At 37.3% G+C, this 18,969-nt stretch overlaps 1 protein-coding gene across 10 annotated transcripts in view; it reads left to right on the top strand.

The window, feature by feature from the left end:
• The window catches only part of LRRC49 (leucine rich repeat containing 49), a 192,066-nt gene that overhangs the window by 54,488 nt on the left and 118,609 nt on the right, over positions 1-18,969 (top strand). For 9 of the 10 annotated variants that reach the window (XM_036457120.2, XM_045587388.1, XM_036457148.2 and 6 more), the window contains one exon: positions 1,712-1,773. In XM_036457120.2, the coding sequence (XP_036313013.1) occupies positions 1,712-1,773 (62 nt within the window). Of the gene's footprint in view, positions 1-1,481; positions 1,606-1,711; positions 1,774-18,969 lie in introns of those variants that run through there. The other variant, XM_036457166.2, reaches the window with a different exon arrangement.

Raw genomic sequence — 18,969 nt, 5'->3', positions numbered from 1 at the left:
TCCAGTTGGATGTCAGCAAATCTCAGGTAGATTCCAGGGAGAATTTGGAGAAGGGATTCCCCAAGAGCATAGAGAGGGCTTTCATTTAGATTGTGACTCCATACTTCTGGAGAGCAGATAGGAAGCAAGCTACCATTTTCTTTGGAAAATAGAGCCCTGGAATAAAATTAGCTCTATTACTAATCTATCACTCTTCCACCCACTCCCCTCTCATTTCTGGGAATATCAGAGAGTGAGGTAGGTGGTAGAGGTGGTTCAAGAAGTTTGCCAACATGTGGAGCCTATCACCCACTGTAGGGACTGCTTTATGCAGACTTATTTTTTGACCTTGGTTGATAAGCTCTAAAAACACTAACTCACAGCTAACTCACAGATGGAAGCGAATTCGCAATCACTAACTCAGGGGTGGGCCAAATGAATGGAGTACTGAGTGGGTGATTTGATAGCTGCAGTTATATTTGTTTTACACTCTTTAGGGCCTAAGGGGTTGAGAGAAGGCTGGAGGACCCATGTGCTGTTTTAAAAATTTATTGACATGTGAGATTTTACACTGGAAATCAGGATAACTGGAATCTTGTGCTCTCAGCCTCTAGGATACTATGAAATCCTGAGTCACCTTCCCTTCCACTTCCACCCTACCCCTGCAACAATTCCAACTGTATACTTTTTCTTATGTGAATAATGATATTGCAGACTAAACTTCCACTTAACTGTCACTCCAGTATGTCATACTTTTCTGAAGGTTTGTGTCTTTTCATTTAATGAGATTAGGTAACTTTGTTTTTATTTTAGGATTTTAAAAAATCATTTGGGCCCTGGCCAGTGTGACTCAGTTGTTGGATGTTGTCCTGTGCACCAAAAGGTTACTGGTTTGATTCTCAGTCAGGGTAATGCCTGGGTTGTGGGCTTGATCCCCCATATAGGGTGTGCTGGAGGCAGATAATCAATGTTCTGCTCTCATCTTTCTCCCTTTCCCTTCCTCTCTCTCTAAAAAAATCAATAAAAATACTTTAGAAGTAATTTGGGCCAAAAATTTCAATATTTGCTGACTGTAATTACATGTAAACAGCAGAAGTTTGCTTCTGAGTGCTGTACCTTAACAGAAAAGGGTAAAGTTCCAATTACAAGAACCTCCTATTCTTGTTTAGAATGGAAATTGCCCTTATGGTGCCTTTCAGTGACACTATGATCTGCATTTAGTTTTATGGAGGAATTGTTTGTGCTTTGTTCATTTGTAACTGAGTGGTATATTTCCAAAGGTTTCAGAATAGTGAGGTAAATTGCTTTGAAATTCTAGTACTATTTGGAAAGCAAATTGCATAAATTTAAAATTTAAAGCATTAGAATGGCTTCCTTTTAAAAATGAATTTTAACAAATGTTTGATCATACTACATTTGTGCTATGTTCAAATGCTGAAGAAGCATTTTGGCTTCTTTCCCAAAAGCATGCTTAAAGAGGCTAGCAGCAGCATTTCTCTGTTCTCGTCAGTGTTTTACCTTGTGAGTGGTGCAGCTTGTGCTGCGGATGTTCTGAAACCCTCCCCTTTAATCTGCAGTGGAGAAGAATGGAGCTCAATGTCCAGGAGAAATCTATGGTCTAGCAAGGTTGCAGTTACTAGAATTGACTATTTATTTCAACAGCTGAGCAAGAAGGCATTTATAATATTTCTTTTGCTTTTGGCTGAAAATTTTGCTTTCTGTTTCCTTCTAGAGAGATGTGGATAATTTACCCTGCCTCCAACGTCTGTTTCTCAGCTTCAACAATATATCTAAGTAAGTGGAAACTCACAATTTGTCATTTACTAATAACTTGATTGTGTAGTTTATAGTGTTTTAAATTAAGATTGTAAGTACCTTGGAGAATTTATTGACATGTGAGATTTTAAATTGGAAAATGATAGGGCCATTGGTGACAAAGTTCTTTGTAGAAAAACAAAGCTCTGTGTGTATCAGTGCCTCTCATACTAAAATAATGAAATTTATGTAACATGCTTTTTATTCCATTATACTTCAGGTTGCTCTTTTGTAAAATGTGGAAATTTCAACATAAATTTTGCTGTCTTTTGTTTGACACTTATTGCACTGGTCAGTTGAATTAGAATTTCTTTCATAAATTATCTACTAAGCAGTTTTGATGTAGCTGGCTGTATTTGTCAGAGACATTTGCTAGTTATCCCTACTTAGAATGAATGCTGCCAAGAGACTATATACTAACATATATATGAATGTATAAGTTTTGCTTTACAAATATTTGAAACATATCATTCTTTATATTGTGATAAAGTCTCCCTCACTGTCAATGGGTCAATGTGGGAGATTTCAGAACTGGAGCTGAAACAAACAGTCAGATTTTTCAGTGAGAAGGGACCTCTATTCCTTCTCGAATTCTTTTCTTTTCCTTCTTCCCCCTAGCCACTTAGTTTGAACTGGGTTTCATAACTAACTACTCCTAAATTCTTTAGTTTTACTTCAAGGCTGTTCTTTGGTAAGAATTAAGAATAAAAGAGTTTAAAGCACATCTCTTCCTGGCCTCTAGGCCTATGCTTTGATTATTAAAAACTAGTTTGTTTTTGTGCATTTTCTGTTTTCATCTTTTTCCTCCTTTATCAGACTTGTATTACCTGTATCCCTGTGCTGTATTTCTAAGCGTTAGAGATTAAATCCAAATGGTGAACTTTAAAAATAGGCATTATTTCAAAGAAGATACCTTAAATCCCTCTTTTTTTATTTTCTGTGGAAAAGCATTAAAGTTTTCTGGAAGACTTTTTATTTTATTTATTTATTTTTCCTTTTCTTTCAGTTTGTGTTGAATGCTCTTCCATCTGCCTTTCTATCTTGTTGAGGAGGTAGGATTTATTTTTCAAATGGCAGTACAAGGGGCACTCGACTTTCTTTAAGGAATTTCTACTTAAAGGACATTAACATCTGTTTTGAGAAGATAGTTCCTTATTCTCACAATAGGTTTTTGTTTCTCTTGTGTCACAATATTAATTGTTTAAGGTACTGAAGACCCCTAGGGTCTCCCAGCCTGTGGTGGGATTCAGTATTATGCTTCTTGTATTGTTTGTGGGGATAATTTAAAGAGATATATAAATTTGGGTATAGGGATTATGCTATTCCGAGAGCCCCAGGACATCTGAACTTCTGAAATCCTTGATGCATCCCAGAACCAACTTAGACTGGTCCTATTCTGTTTCTAGCAAGATCTAGAAGCAAAGTTTGCGAGCAAAACTTGTGAACACCAATCATGAGTAACACTTGTGCACTCTTAACTGCTACCCCATGGAAGCAAAAGACCAAACATGGAAGCAAAAGACCAAATATGACCAGATCCTGGGATCCCTTTCATAAATGAAAAGTCCATTGTCTAGGAAGATCCAGTGCTGAAACCCCTTAATCCTGCCCCAAACCCTTGATAGGGAAGACAGATTTGACTCTTGCCTCCTCTCTTCTTATTCCACTTGCAAAACAAAAGCCTTTTCTTTTCTCAAAAGCCAGTGCCATAGTGTTGGCTTCTTTGTGCATCTGATAAGGAGCCTTTGCTCAGTGACACTGGGTCTATAGGGAGTTGGTTCTAATTGTTTGTACATAGGGAGGTTTTTCCCCAACTGTAAAGGAGTTTTACCCAGCAAAATAAGGATATGCTTAATGTAATGAATATAATTTCCTTTAAAATGCACTATTTTGCAAGAAATAGTGATAAAAATGAGTCAACAATTTCAGGAATTTAATTTTCTTCCTATTGCTTTCTCTGTTTCTACATGGGCTTAGCCCTTCACCTTCTTCCTCTGCTACTTCCAGCTGATCTATTTCTGAGTCTGAGTACATTTTCTGCTCTGTTCGTATTGATACTCATGGTTCAGAAAATGGTATAGAAAATATAGTGGGTCTGAGTGGGAGTAAAAATTGGAGTTCAAGCCTTGAAAACATTTCTGTGAACATTACTCAGGACACAAATATCTCAGATAACTGAAGCATCAGATGATTTATAGTGGTACTTGTAGTATTTTTCAGGGCCCAAGTACCCTCCTATAATCCTGGAATAACAGACTTGCTTGTTTTTACAGTTCAGTGGCCCAGAGGTAACTGGGTTCAAGAGGAACAGAAACAGCACTGTAAAGCTACAAGTTGGTACCTTTTAGGACTCCTGAAAAACACTCAGATAGTTTTTTCACAAATGAAAATATTCAACCATGTATCCATTGTAGGGAGACAAAAAAAAAATGCATTGACTATTATGTAGTAGGGCATCAAGGTTTTAACCATTTATTGGATTCTTAAAGGTTCAATAAATTTGCATAAGTTATCAGATAAAAATATGTTACCTTATTGAACTCAGAGAGCTATAATAATGGATGGAATAGGTACCTATATTTAATGGTGAGTTTAGGTGAACAGAAGACTTTTTGTATATTTTCCTGCTGATATTAGAACAGTGCATTTAGTTCAATCAGTAGGCATGCAAGATATAGAGAATGAATGACCAATACTCAAGTCTATGTATCTGAATAGATTCAGTGCTTCTGGTTAAGTTATCCCTCAGAACATGAGGAAGACAGAGACATGAATGGATAATTATAATTCAGTTGGTTAAACTTAGTTGTGGCAATATCAGAAAATGTAAATCAGCCAGGAAGTCAAGGAAGCCTTCCCTGAGATAGATGGTACCTGCACTGAACCCTAAGTGCAGAGTAGGCTTAGTAAAGTAAACGGTACTGGGACATTAAAGGCACAGGACATACATGGGCAAAATGGATGTAGAGGCTCAGGGTGGACTCACTAAGTCTACTCTTTGGGGGACTGCAGTGAGATCCTTTCCCTCCCCTTCCTTACTTCCTCTCAAACCATAATAATCCTGGGCATCCCTCCGGCTCACAGAGTGCTGAAGGGGCCTTCCAAAGTACATTTTTTGATGATTATCTTAAGAGAAACATTCTGTGGTTAATCAAAGGAATCACTTAAATTCCATTATTCACCTCTTCTTCTGGGGTGCTGTTTGGGTGATTCATTTTGTTTTTTCTTGGCTCTTATGCTTCTAATTTCCAAGTAATTATTATGTTTTTTTCTAGTGAATCTTATTTTATGAATGGGTAAAGTTTTCTTTGATTTCTAGAATTTACTTTTTTTTTTTTTCTGGAGCCTAATACCTGTATTTGTTCTCTAAACAAAAGAAACAAACAAAAATACTCTTTCTTTCTTTGTTTCTTTATTGCCATGATTTTGTGCATGGTAGTTTATATTTATAAATGAGAGGCTAAATGGAGTTGTGTTTTTTCCCCCCTGTTTTTTTTCTCTCCTCAACATGAGTTAAAGTGGGAGGCAGGGATTGGTAAATGGGAGAAAAAAGGGGACATATGTAATACTTTTAAAATAAAGATTAAAAAAAAAAAGATCCAGTTGTTTCTAAACATTAAAAAAAATAAATCACTGTGAATGAAAATTGTGAGTATAGGATTTCTGTCTGCAGGAGATATAGGATAGGGAGAATGGGGGGATGTTTACCCACTCAGATTTCCCTTAGAATGTGCACAAAAACTTGCCTTCTGGGAATGCAGGTGTTTTTTTCATCTCTGCCACCAGAACTTAACCAGATCACTGCCCTCTCTCCATTTTGGAGATAGTTCAGTAGTTAGCCAATCTGAGAATGAGAGGCTAGCAGATTGTCACCAAACCCTTCAATAATTACTGACAGGTGACTCATATCTGCTGCCAACACTTGCTGCCTCTGATTTAGGGTATATTCTTTTTTTTTAAAATATATTTTATTGATTTTTTACAGAGAGGAAAGGAAAGGGATAGAGATCTAGAAACATCAGTCTGCAGACCAACACTCTATCCACAGAGCCAAACCGGTTTTAGCTGATTTAGGGTATATTCTGAGGCCTTGCCAGCAACAATTACCAGTTTATAATGTAATCATCCTGTTCATTTAAGGCTCTTTAGCAATTTTGGGTTTTACTGATTCCATCTGTTTTATATATTCCAGAAATTCCTTACTTTTCTGGTCTGCATGCTAGTTACTGAACATTTTAGTACTGCTATGGAAGAGAGAGAGGGTGGAGAGAAGTTAGAGCATGTGCTCAGGCAGCCTTCCTCATAACTGTCCTTCCTTTGAGTGATTTCCCCACATAGGCTGCATATAAAGATATCCTTGGAGAATTTGAAGATACATAGTAGCCACTGGGTGATCTGCTCTAGCAGATTCATAGTGATAATTCTAATGGCAATTCAGTGCTGGATTTCGTAACCATTTAGTTATGATACCCCCCCAAATGAGAGAATATTTGTTAATTTAGAGATCACAGTTTTATGATCTCAAAAGGAAAAGCTTTCTAAACACAAATTTTGTCAAAGACCAATATATGCTACCTTCTGGAGGTAGTTTATGCTCTGTAGCCAAAATGGGTCAGTTTCATCTCCTCCACTGAGATAGTTGCAAAGTTACAAGGTTAGGTTGTAATTTCTTCTTTTCTTCAATCTCTCTTTTCTTTCATTCTCCAAATGTAGAAAATTTTTAGAAGCTTTAAAAAAAAATACACCAAACACCAGAAAGAAGGTTTATAATTCTGGTGCATTGATTGCCTAAAAGGGCATAGTTGCTATGACCTCTGGAACTAAGGGGAATTCAGTATCTTTGTGAAAGGAGTCAGATAAAAGGTCAAATTAAACAACAACTCCCCACTTCTCCCTCCCCAAGCTCCTGGCAACTACCAGTCTACTTTCTCTTTTTATGAGTTTGACTATTTATCTTTTTGTGACAGACTCATTTCACTTAGCTTAATGTTTTCAGAGTTTATCCATGCTGTAATATTTAAAAATGTCCTTTCTTTTTAAATCTAAATACTTCTGTATCATTCTTGAGGTGGTATGAAAGAGATTAGAAGAGGGAGCTTGCAGAAAGATCCATGCCTACCTCTCCATCCTTATTGCCTTAAACTCCTCTTTTACTGAACTTCCTTAAACATATCATGCTCCCCCTTTCCCACTTAGTCTTTGTATCTCCTGTGGCTTCTGGCAGTAACATTTTTTCTGTCCTGTCTCTGAGTAAATCCTGAGCTTCCTTTAGATTTCAGATTAAATGACACCACAATTTCTCAAACTTTAATATGTCTAAAAATCATATGGGGACCCTTCTTTCTGTGCTTCATATTTCATGGATTCTAATTCAATAGTTTTAGGTGGGGCTCAGGAATTCATATTTTTAACAAGTGATGCAGCTGACTTAAAAATACCACTGGTCTGTGCTTTTCAGACTTCAAGTCAAATCTTCTTGAGGGATCCTAAAATCAATTTAGTGAATCAAGACTAGAAAATTAATAGAAAATATCAGTTTGTCACAAACTTACGGACAAATATTGTTTCATGAAATTTTTTTCAGTTTTAATTATATATATGCATTCATTTGCGGGTTACAATTTCTTGCCATATTGTTTCTCAGCATCTAGAAGGGTTCAGTAATCTGGAGAAGGACTGCATGTAAATTAATAGAGACTAGAAATGTAAATGTAAATTTTGAATACATGGGGGAGCTGGAGGAAACCTAGTTTCAGTAACCAAGTTCTTCTGAATCTCTGGACTCCTCGTTCTTTATTAATACAACTAGAGATCTGGTGCATGAAATTCGTGTATTGGGCAGGGGCGGGGGGTCCCTCAGCCCAGCCTGCACCCTCTCCAATATGGGACATCCCTCTCATAATCCAGGACTACTGGCTCCCAACTGCTTGCCTGCCTACCAACCTGATCACCTCTAAACACTCCCCTGCCAGCCTGATTGATGCCTAACTGCTCCCCTGCCAGCCTGTTTGCCCCTAACTGTCCTCCCCTTCAAGCCTGGTCACCTCTAACTGCCCTCCCCTGCCGGCCCGGTCACCCCAACTTCCCTCCTCTGCCAGCCTAGTCGCTCCCTACTTGCCTTCCCCTTCCCCTTCTCCTGCTTGCCTGATCACCATCAACTGCCCTTCCTTACAGGCCTGGTCCCTCTAAACTGCCCTCTCCTGCTGGCCATATTGTGATGGTCATCTTGTGTCCACATGGGGGCAGGATCTTTGACCACATGAGGACAGCTGTCTTGTGTATTGGAATGATGGTCAATTTGGATATTACTCTTTTATCAGATAGGATAGAGGCCTGCTGCTTGGATGGGGGCCAGATGGTTTGTCCTTAAGGGTGTCCTGGATCAGGGTGGGGATTCCCTTGGGATGTGGGGCAGCCTGAGCAAGAGAGGCCTGTGGTGGTTTGCAGGCCAGCCACACCCCCCAGCAACCCAAGAGGAGGCCCTGGAATCTGGGATTTATTTCTCTTCTACAATTGAAACTTCGAAGCCTGGAGCAGAGCCAAGCCTCCTGCTTGCTCAATGGCTGCAACCATTTCTGCTGGAATTTGTTTACCTTCTATAATTGAAACTTTGTAGCCTTGAATGGAGGCTTACGGGCCAGGGCAGGTAGAAAGCTTGCTTCTTCCATTGTCAGGGAAACCCAAGCCTCCCTCCTGCTCTCTGTGGCTGTAGCCATCTTGGTTGGGTTTATTTGCATACTTCCTCTGATTGGCTGATGGGTGTGGTGGAGTGATGATTGATTTGCACATTACTCTTATTAGATAGTATTTTCCCTAAGGCAAAGCAGAAATACATATCAAAGTTAAGGTTTAGTATACAGTAGGCATTGTCAGGCTGGGGGAGATTAAAATGCCCTCAGCTTTCTGGCAACAGGCAATAATATATGCATCTTTTTCAGGTTTGGGGAAATGCTTTCGGCTATTGCAGCAGGCAATATGATTCAGCCCTGCTGAATATAGAAGCATTTCAACCTTTTGAGGATTTCTTGCATTTATTATAACATGCTGCAATTAGATTCCAGAAATTTCTCAGTATGAATTAGGTTTTAAAAGTCTGAAAAATACTATGGGTCATGCTACATTCTTTCATAACTTCCTATATTTCCACTATTATTGCAGTGTTTATAGTTTATTGTAATTTCATTTTAAATTGTTCTCCCTGTTAGACTCTGAATTTGAAAAGGGCAGAGGAGTATGTCTGTGTTGTTCAGTAACTAGTATGTATAAGATCTCAGTAAAAATATTTCTCTTATATCAACAAAATTTTCAAAAAGAATTGAATCCCTCAAGTAGAAATATTTTTCTGTGTGGTCTAAGAACTTGTTTTGTGGGTCTTCTTTCAATGCTAAGTCATTTGGACTATGTTTAATACATGTGAGGTTTAAAGGCTTAAACAATCATAATTCTCTTAGCAGTTGTTTCTGGCTTCCAGGTCAATCTATTGATTTGTCAGTAAGCATCTTGCCCAGAACTTCCAGATAAGAGAAAAATCTATAGAAATGAAACCATTCTGTTATTGCTGTGTGCCCCAGGGTACATACAATAGGGCCTGCAGTATTTGCAGGGCATTTAAAAGCAATAACAAAACTGTCAAATATAATTTTTCTTTTATTTTCTCTATACACTGGAAGTTCTACTAGTAAACAATGTCAGGGAAAAAATACTTCTTTCCCTTAGTGAAATAATGCTGCTTTCTCTTTATGGTGTCATTGAAATTTTTAAAATTTTTCATTTTGTTATTTTTGAGGAAGGAATGCTATTACAAGTTTTCTAATGACCTCTTTTAGTAATTACATGACTAAAGGTCACTGGACTCCAAGCTTTGGGGTTTGACTTTTTCTTCATTACAGGGCAAGATTATCCTCCAGGCCATTTTCAAAATTTCACTGAAAATGGCTCATAATTTTACCTTTATATATTTTCCTCAAGCCACACTTTAGCCTGACAATAAAAGTAACCCTGTATGAATTATGTATCCAGAGAAGAAGCTATTTCTATTTAAGAAAATTAGAGAAACTGTAATTGCCCTGCAGTTGTCTATTGTAGTACTAGTTGCTATTTTAAGGAAGAAATTATTTTGCTGATCTTCAGAATGTATTGATATTTGTTGGAAACTCAGCTTGTTTCATAAAGTGTTCCTATAGTTGAGAAATAGGGCTTTACTATCCTAATTCCCAGGATTGGAAGTGCCACTTGGCTTGAAGGAAATTCATTTTCTTAGTACTCAAAACTGTTAAAATATCTATACTTTTCTTTCCCCTTTGTGGCTTAAGTTACAAATAATCAACAATATGTGAATCTTGTTACTAACAGATACAGTAGAAGAAATCAACTATTGAGAGATTTTTTCCCCCTGACTAATCTAAAAGCTGTGTTAAATTAGGAATAAATTTATAAGGATTATATATGTCTATAGAAGCTGCTGACTTTAGATGTTTGAGGAGGTGATTGACAACGTATCCTTTCTTTTATGCTCTAATTTTTAATCAATTGAAAGATATTGGAATCAGACAAATGGAATACAGAATAGCCGAACACAGTTTAGAAATGCATCTACAATCAGGCTTCCTAATACATCTCTCCTGAAAGGGAAAACTTAGAGCTACCTTTCTAGGAGGGGTGGAGCTGAAGAGAACACTCCCATCCTGGAGACAGGGTAGCCTGAAGGACAAATAGGATTATTATATATGCACTTATCCTTTGGGGAGTGTACTGTTGAGAAATTGTGTGTGTGTGTGTGTGTGTGTGTGTGTGTGTGTGTGTGTGTGGTGTGTGTGTGTGCGCGCTCACGCACGCATGTGCGCGGGTGCATGCATCTATGGGCATATGAATAGGCTCTTAGGTGGATTGAATTAGTTGCATCTGTGGGCATGTGAATAGGCTCTTAGGTGGATTGAATTAGTTGCTTTCTCCATATTAGTTTTTACTATTGAAGATGACTTTTATGAAGGGACAAAACTTAACTTGGCTGAGAAGGAAAATTATTGTCTGATCTTAAAAATCACTGGACTTTTAATCATGCCTTGGATAAAAGAGGAAGTTATTTTCCCCTTTAAATATACAAGTAAGGGAGTTGGAAAATGGAATTCTCTACAAATAAGGAAGATACTTCTGGATTATTGTCTTAAAGGGAAGTGAATCAATTCAATTTCTTGTTCTGGGCACATGAAAAGGTATTACAGTAACTTAATGATACACTTCCAAGATATCTTACAGTGTAGTTCAAACTGTTGGCTAGACTTTGGAAATTTATTTTGACAAGATTTCTTCCTTTTGGCTTAAAAATAAATTGACTGGAAAATAGTATGGAGTTTCCTCAAGAAATTAAAAATGGAACTCCCATTTGACCAAGTAATCCCACTTCTAGGAATATATCCCAAGAAAACAGAAACACCAATCAGAAAGGATATATGCACCCCTGTGTTCATAGCAGCACAATTTACAATAGTTAAGATATGGAAACAGCCTATGTGCCCATCAGCAGGTGAGTGGATTAAAAGACTGTGGTACATCTACACAATGGAATACTATGCTGCAATAAAAAAGAAGGAATTCTTACCATTTTCGACAGCATAGATGGAACTGGAAAGCATTATGCTAAGTGAAATAAGCCAGTCATAGAAAGATAAATATCACATGATCTCACTCATTTGTGGAATATAATGAACAACATAAACTGATGAACAATAACAGAACCAGAGACAGACTGTCCAACCTATGAGGGAAGACAGGGAAGAGGTAAGAGATCAACCAAAGAATTTGTATGTATGCATCTGAGCATAACCAATGGACACAGGCAGTAGGGGGAGTGAGGGCATGTGCTGGGGGGTGGGAGTGGCCGGGGAGAGGCAATGGGGGGAAAAGGAGTTTCTTGTATTACTTTAAACAATAAAGAATTTAAATTAAAAATATCAAAATCATCATACATGTAGTTTTGCCCATGTTTCCCCATCTTAGAAAAAAAATTATGAGAAAAATAAATGAAGTTAATTAGGCATGAAAAAAATAAATTGACAATATCAATTGTAGATGTCATGTTAGAGACCATAGTGTTTAGGAAGCTTTTAATAAACCTGTAAAGCAGATTAATAATATTTTTCTGAAGTTCCTTTAATCCTCATCTTTGGAATATTTTTTTCACTTCAGGTGTATTGCCTCTTGATTCTTCATAATGATCCCCTGGAGGGATTGTAAAAGTGATGCCAATATTTCATAGCTGCATGAGGTCAAGATGTAGGACTGTTTTTGGATATTCAGAGGGTGGTAGCACATAACTGATCCTCCTCCTTTACATTCTTTACCACTTCATAAAAATACTTTCTCTATCTCTTTCATGTAAAGAATTTAAAATTTCTTTCCAGTTGGTTGTTGAAGAACATAGCAATAAAATAGCAATAAGACAATAAGACACCATGGGGAGTGATAAATACACAACCTCTGTTTTCTGTGAGTGTGTAATCTAATGACAAAGAACACACTGGCAGAAAGTTTCTGAAGAGCCTTCATGTTCAAAACTGTGACCCTGGACCAGCAACATCAGCATCACTGGGGAGCTTATTAGAAATCTAGAATCTCAAGCCTGTCCTTTTCCTTTTGGATCAGAGCCATCATTTCTAAAAGGTCCCGGTGATGTAAGTGTACATGACAGGCTGGGCAGCACTGCTGCAGAGTATTCTGGCTCCACTTATTAGGCCAAGTACCCAGTGGGAACTAATCATCTGGTCAGGGCATATAGGGCACACTGACTGCTCAAGCCTGGTACCTTTGTTTCCTGAACCCTAGGATAATGGGGGTGGGATACATTTGCGGATTGAGTTTACTGCAGAAAAGAAGTGTTCTGTTACTAGGGAAGGGAAGCTGAACAGGAACATAGTGATAGATATCCAATAAACTTATTTCTTCTTTCATATCTTAGCTCACATTAATGTTAGGGCTAGCTGTTGTTCACTAGCCCTTTCACCTTGGGTCATTTCATCCCATTTCCTGGTGTGTGTGTGTGTGTGTGTGTGTGTGTGTGTGTGTGTGTGTGTATACATGCGCACATGTGTTCTACTTCCAATCTCCCTCACAATGCCATCTGTCTGCTTGACCTAGATATCAGATATTTGTGCTTCTATCAGAGCATGGCTCTTCTGTTGTTATATTTTTTAAAAATATATAAATACGGTAAGGATGAACACACACGTACTTGTGCCTAAGTCTGTCTTCACTGCCTTACGCTATTGGTAGAGCAGCTATGCCTCATTCACTGCTTCTCATTCTACCACAAAGGCATTAATCAAGCTGTGAACTGTTTAAAATGCAACTGCATTTACTAGAGGAAGTCATACTTTTAGCCCTCAGGAATTTTAACTCCTAGTGACTATTTGACAGTTTTACACACTCGGAAAGAGAGGGCTATAATCCTTTACTATTATTTATTTTGATGCTAAAATTTTCCAGGATTTGTCAAGCTGGCTTATCTAAAATTTTTTTATAATGGCCTTCTTCATCATTCGTTGGACACTTTCTCATTTTCTGGCACAAGTTATTTCAGGATCGTCTTTTGCACGAGTTCTGATTCTTTTTAGTGGAAAATGGTATTTAGAAACTAGAATTCGAGTGCTAGGTCAGCTGGGGTATCATTGTTTCTAGGCCTACTCAATGGATGAAATTAGGAAATGTGTATTTGTGTGTTGTGTGTGTGTGTGTGTGTGTGTGTGTGTGTATTATACATCTTTATTTGTCTACCTGTATATATAAAAAACTGTGGCTTCATACTGACACCTTCATGAATTCAACCATGAAGCTTTCAATACAACCAGCAGCCCAGAGCTTTATTTTAGCCATCCAACACATTCATTTCATTTTTATATTTATAATTTCCCTTTCATTAACTCCCCATTATATGTAATATATTTACTTATTTACTCAAACCTTGAATATACAGAAAAATAGGTTCATAATTGCTGACCCCTAATTCTGTGGGAAGAAAAAAAAAACTACTAACAAGGGTTAAATATTTATTTACATTGTGTTTTGTCCTTAGCCTAGAAGCATATAATCAAAGAAGTGTGTTCAAAGTTGCTTTTGTCTTTTCTCCCCTTTTTTCAGTGTGTTGTAATAATTATGTTATTTATTTGAATAAGAAGGTCTGTTTTTCTGTTTGTATTTCTTCCCTTCTCTTACTACTACTGGTATTTGATGTATTTAATTTTTCAATCTGTATAGTAATTACATGGTTTTAAAACTCAGAATGACACAAAAGGGTATTACTCAGAGATCTATCACTTTCCTATTCCTTCTATCCCATTTCCAACTCCACTCCTTTTCATTTTTTTTAAATTTTTTAAAAAATATATTTTATTGATTTTTTTTTTGCTCCCTTCCCTCCCTCCCTCCCAAACATACCTCCCCTTCCCAGAGTTTTATGTCCATTGGTTGTACTTATATGCATGTACACAAGTCCTTTGGTTGATCTATTATCTCCCACAGATCTTCCTCCCCTCCCCACTGTAATTTGACAGTCTGTCTGTTGCTTTACTGTCTCTATATCTGTCTCTTGGTTCATCAATTTATAATGTTCTTTATCATCCACAAATGAGTGAGGTCATGTGGTGTTTCTCTTTCATTGATTGGCTTATTTCACTCAGCATGATGTTCTCCAATTCCATCCAGGTTGCTGCAAATGATGAGAATTCCTTCTTTTTTATGGCAGCATAGTATTCCATTGTGTAGATGTACCATACATCTGCTGACGGGCACCTAGGCTGTTTCCAAATTCTGGTTATTGTAGATTGTGCTGCTATGAACATAGGGGTGCATATATCCTTTCTGATTGGTGTTTCTGGTTTCTTGGGATATATTTCTAGAAGTGGGATTACTGGGTCAAATGGGAGTTCCATTTTCAGTTTTTTGAAGAAACTCCACACTGTTCTCGACAGTGGTTGCACCAGTCTGCATTACCACCAGCAGTGCACGAGGGTTCCTTTTTCTCCGCAACCTCGCCAACACTTGTCGGTTGTTGATTTGTTGATGTTGGCCATTCTGACAGAAGTGAGATGGTACCACATTGTTGTTTTGATTTGCACCTCTAGGACAATTAGTGACTTTGAGCATGTTTTCATGTGCCTTTTGGCCTTCCTTCTGTCTTCTTTTGAAAATATTCTATTTAGGACCATTGCCCATTTTTTTAATTGGATCATTCATCTTCCTTTTATTTAGTTGTATCAGCTGTCTGTAAATGTTGGAGATTAAACCTTTATCAGTGGTATTATTTGCAAATATGTTCTCCCACACCGTGGGCTTTCTTGTTGTTTTGTTGATGGTTTATTTTGCTGTAAAAAAGCTTTTTATTTTGATGTAGTCCCATTTGTTTATTTTCTCTTTAGCTTCCATTGCCCTAGGGGTAGTATCAGTGAAGAACTTCTTTTGGCATACGTCTGAGATTTTGCTGCCTGTGGGTGCTTCTAGTATTTTTATGGTTTCCCATCTGATGTTTAAGTCCTGTATCCATTTTGAGTTTATTTTTGTGAATGGTGTAAGTTGGTGATCTAGTTTGATTCTTTTGCATGTGTCTGTCCAAATTTCCCAACACCATTTATTGCAGAAACTGTCTTGACTCCATTGTATATTCGTGCCTCCTTTGTCAAATATTAATTGAGCATATTGATTTGGGTTGATATCTGGGTTCTCGATTCGATTCCATTGATCTATATGTCTGTTCTTGTGCCAGTACCAGGCTGTTTTGAGAACAGTGGCTTTGTAATATATTTAGTTTGAAGTCTGGTATTGAGATCCCTCTTACTGTACCCTTCTTTCTCAGGATTTCTGTGGCTATTCGGGGTCTTTTATTGTTCCAAATGAACTTTTGGAGAGTTCTTTCTAGGTCAGTGAAATATGCCGTTGGTATTTTAATGGGGAGTGCATTGAACCTATAGATTTCTTTAGGAAGTATGGACATTTTGATGATGTTGATTCTACCAATCCATGAACATGGTATGTTCTTCCATCTCCTTCCATCTTCCTCTATCTCTTTTTTCAGTGTCACGTAGTTTTCCGCAAATAGGACCTTTACTTCCTTAGTTAAATTTATTCCTAGGTATCTTACTTTTTTTGGTGTGATGGTAAATGGAATTGCTTTTTTAGCCTCTGTTTCTGTAGTTTCACTGTTGGTGTATAGGAATGCCATGGATTTCTTGGCATTAATTTTGTATCCTGCTATATTGCCAAATTCATTTATTAAGTCAATTAGTTTTTTAATGGAGTCTTTTGGGTTTTTTATGTATAATATCATGTCATCTGCAAATAAGGATAATTTTACTTCTTCTTTTCCAATTTGGATGCTTTTTATTTCCTCCTCTTGTCTAATTGCAATGGCTAGTACTTCCAGTAATATGTCAAATAGGAGTGGTGAGAGTGGGCATCCCTGTGTTGTTCCTGTTCGTAGAGGGAATGGTTTTAGTTTTTGCCCATTGAGTATAATGTTGGCTGTGGGTTTATCATATATAGCTTTTATTATGTTGAGGTATGATCCTTGTACTCCCACCTTGTTAAGAGTTTTTATCAGGAAAGGGTGTTGGATTTTATCAAATGCTTTTTCTGCATCAATTGATATGACTATATGATTTTTATCTTTCAATTTGTTTATGTGATGTATCACGTTTATTGATTTGCGGATATTGTACCATCCTTGCATTCCTGGAATAAATCCTACTTGGTCATGGTGTATGATCTTTGTGATATTCTTCTGGAGTCGATTTGCTAGAATTTTGTTGAGGATTTTGGCATCTATGTTCATGAGGGTTATTGGCCTGTAATTCTCTTTCATTGAGTTGTCTTTATCTGGTTTTGGTATTAGGGTGATGCTGGCTTCATAGAAGGAGTTTGGAAGTGCTCCTTCCTCTTGTATTTTTTGGAATAGTCTGAGGAGGATAGGTTTTAGTTCTTCCTTGAATGTTTGGTAAAACTCTCCTGTGAAGCCATCTGGCCCTTGGCTTTGCTGGAAGCTTTTTGATGACTGTTTCAATTTCTTCCCAAGTCACTGGTCTATTCAGATTTTTATATTCTTCCTGATTGAGTTTTGGAAGTTTGTATTTTTCTAGGAATATGTCCATTTCCTCCAGGTTGTTCTGTTTGTTGGAATAGAGTTGTTCGTAGTATTTTGTAACAATCCGTTGTATTTCGGTGGGGTCTGTTGTTATTTCACCTCTTTCATCTCTGATTTTGTTTACTTGGGTCCTCTCTCTTTGTTTCTTGGATAGCCTGGCTAGAGGTCCATCTATCTTGTTTATCCTTTCAAAGAACCAGCTCTTGGTTTTGTTGATCTCATGTATTGTTTCTTTGGTCTCTATGTCATTTATCTGTGCTCTGATTTTTGTTATTTCCTTCCTTCTGATTACACTGGGCTTTTCTTGTTGCTCTTTTTCTAACTCTTTGAGTTGTAAAGTTAGATCACTTGTTAGCCTTTTTTCTAGTTTTTTGCAATAGGCTTGTAAGGATATGAACTTCCCTCTCAAAACTGCTTTTGCTGTGTCCCATCGATTTTGGATTGTTGTGTTTTCATTGTCATTTGTTTCAAGGATGTTTTTAATTTCTTCCTTGATTTCTTTGGTAACCCAGTCCTTGTTTAATAGCATGCTGTTTAGTCTCCATGTGTTTGATTTTTTTGGATTATTTTTATTATAGTTAATTTCCAGTTTTATGGCATTATGATCTGAGAAGATGCTTGATATGATTTCTATCTTCTTGAATTTGAAGAGACTTTGCCTATGTCCCAAAATGTGGTCTATCTTTGAGAATGTCCCATGTGCACTTGGGAAGAATGTATATTCTGTGGCTTTGGGGTGGAATGTTCTGAAGATGTCAATTAATTCCATCTGGTCTAGTGAGTCATTTAGGATTGATATTTCTTTGCTGATTTTTTGTTTTGATGATTTGTCGAAGGGTGACAGTGGGGTATTAAAATCTCCTACTATGATTGTATTGCTATTAATCTCTCCCTTAATGTCCTCCAGCAGGTTTTGTTTTTTTTTTTGTTTTTTTTTGTATGTATTTGGGTGCTCCTGTATTGGGTGCATATATATTTACCAGGGTTATTTCTTCTTGTTGGATTGTTCCCTTTAGTATTATGAAGTGGCCTTCATTATCTCTTGTTATGTCCTTCACTCTGAGATCTAATTTGTCAGATATAAGTATTGCTACCCCAGCTTTGTTTTCATTTCTATTTGCCTGGAAAACTTTTTTCCATCCCTTCACCCTCAGTCTGTGTGCATCTTTTTTTCTGAGGTGGGTTTCTAGTAGACAACAGATGTCTGGGTCTTGTTTTTTATCCACTCTGACACCTATGTCTTTTGATTGGAGCATTTAATCCATTTACATTTATGGTTATTATTGGTAGGTACTTATTTGACGCCATTTTTATTCTATACCCGTGTTCCTTCTTCATTTCCTATTTCTTTATTTTTACAGTAGACCCTTTAGCATTTCTTGCATTGCTGGTTTGGTGGATATAAATTCCTTCAGTCTTTTTTTGTCTGTGACGCTCCTGATTTCTCCTTCAATTTTGATTGATAGCTTTGCTGGGTACAGTATTCTTGGATTCAGACCCTTCCTTTGCATGACTTTGTATATTTCATCCTATTCCCTTCTGGCCTGATATGTTTCTGTTGAGAAATCAGTTGCTAGTCTGATGGGGGTTCCTTTGTATGTCACTTTCTGTCTCTCTCTGGCTCCTTTTAAGATTCTTACTTTGTCGTTGTTGTTTGCCAGTTTAATTATAATGTGCCTTGGCGTCTGTCTTCTGGGATTTATTTTGCTTGGGACTCTGCGGATTTGTGTGGGTTTTTTCTTCTCTATCTCAGGAAAGTTTTCTGTCATTATTTCTTGAAATACTTTTTCCATGTCTACCTCAGTTTCCTTTCCTTCTGGAACCCCTATTATTGGAATATTATTTTGTTTTGTATTGTTCCATAGCTCCCGTAGGCTCTCCTCCTGCTTTTTAATCTTTTTTTCTAGAAGCTGCTCTAATTGGGTATTTTTTTCCATCTTGTCTTCTAACTCACTGATTATGGTCCTCTGCTTCATCTAGTCTACTCTTGATGCTTTCTATTGAGTTCTTCATGGTCATGATGTCATTTTTCATTTCTTCTTGGTTCT

Source organism: Pipistrellus kuhlii, unplaced genomic scaffold (assembly GCF_014108245.1).
Source record: "Pipistrellus kuhlii isolate mPipKuh1 unplaced genomic scaffold, mPipKuh1.p scaffold_m20_p_1, whole genome shotgun sequence".
Lineage (NCBI taxonomy): Eukaryota > Metazoa > Chordata > Mammalia > Chiroptera > Vespertilionidae > Pipistrellus > Pipistrellus kuhlii.
Note: the sequence above shows the minus strand (reverse complement) of the source record. Positions and strands in the feature narration are given on the sequence as shown.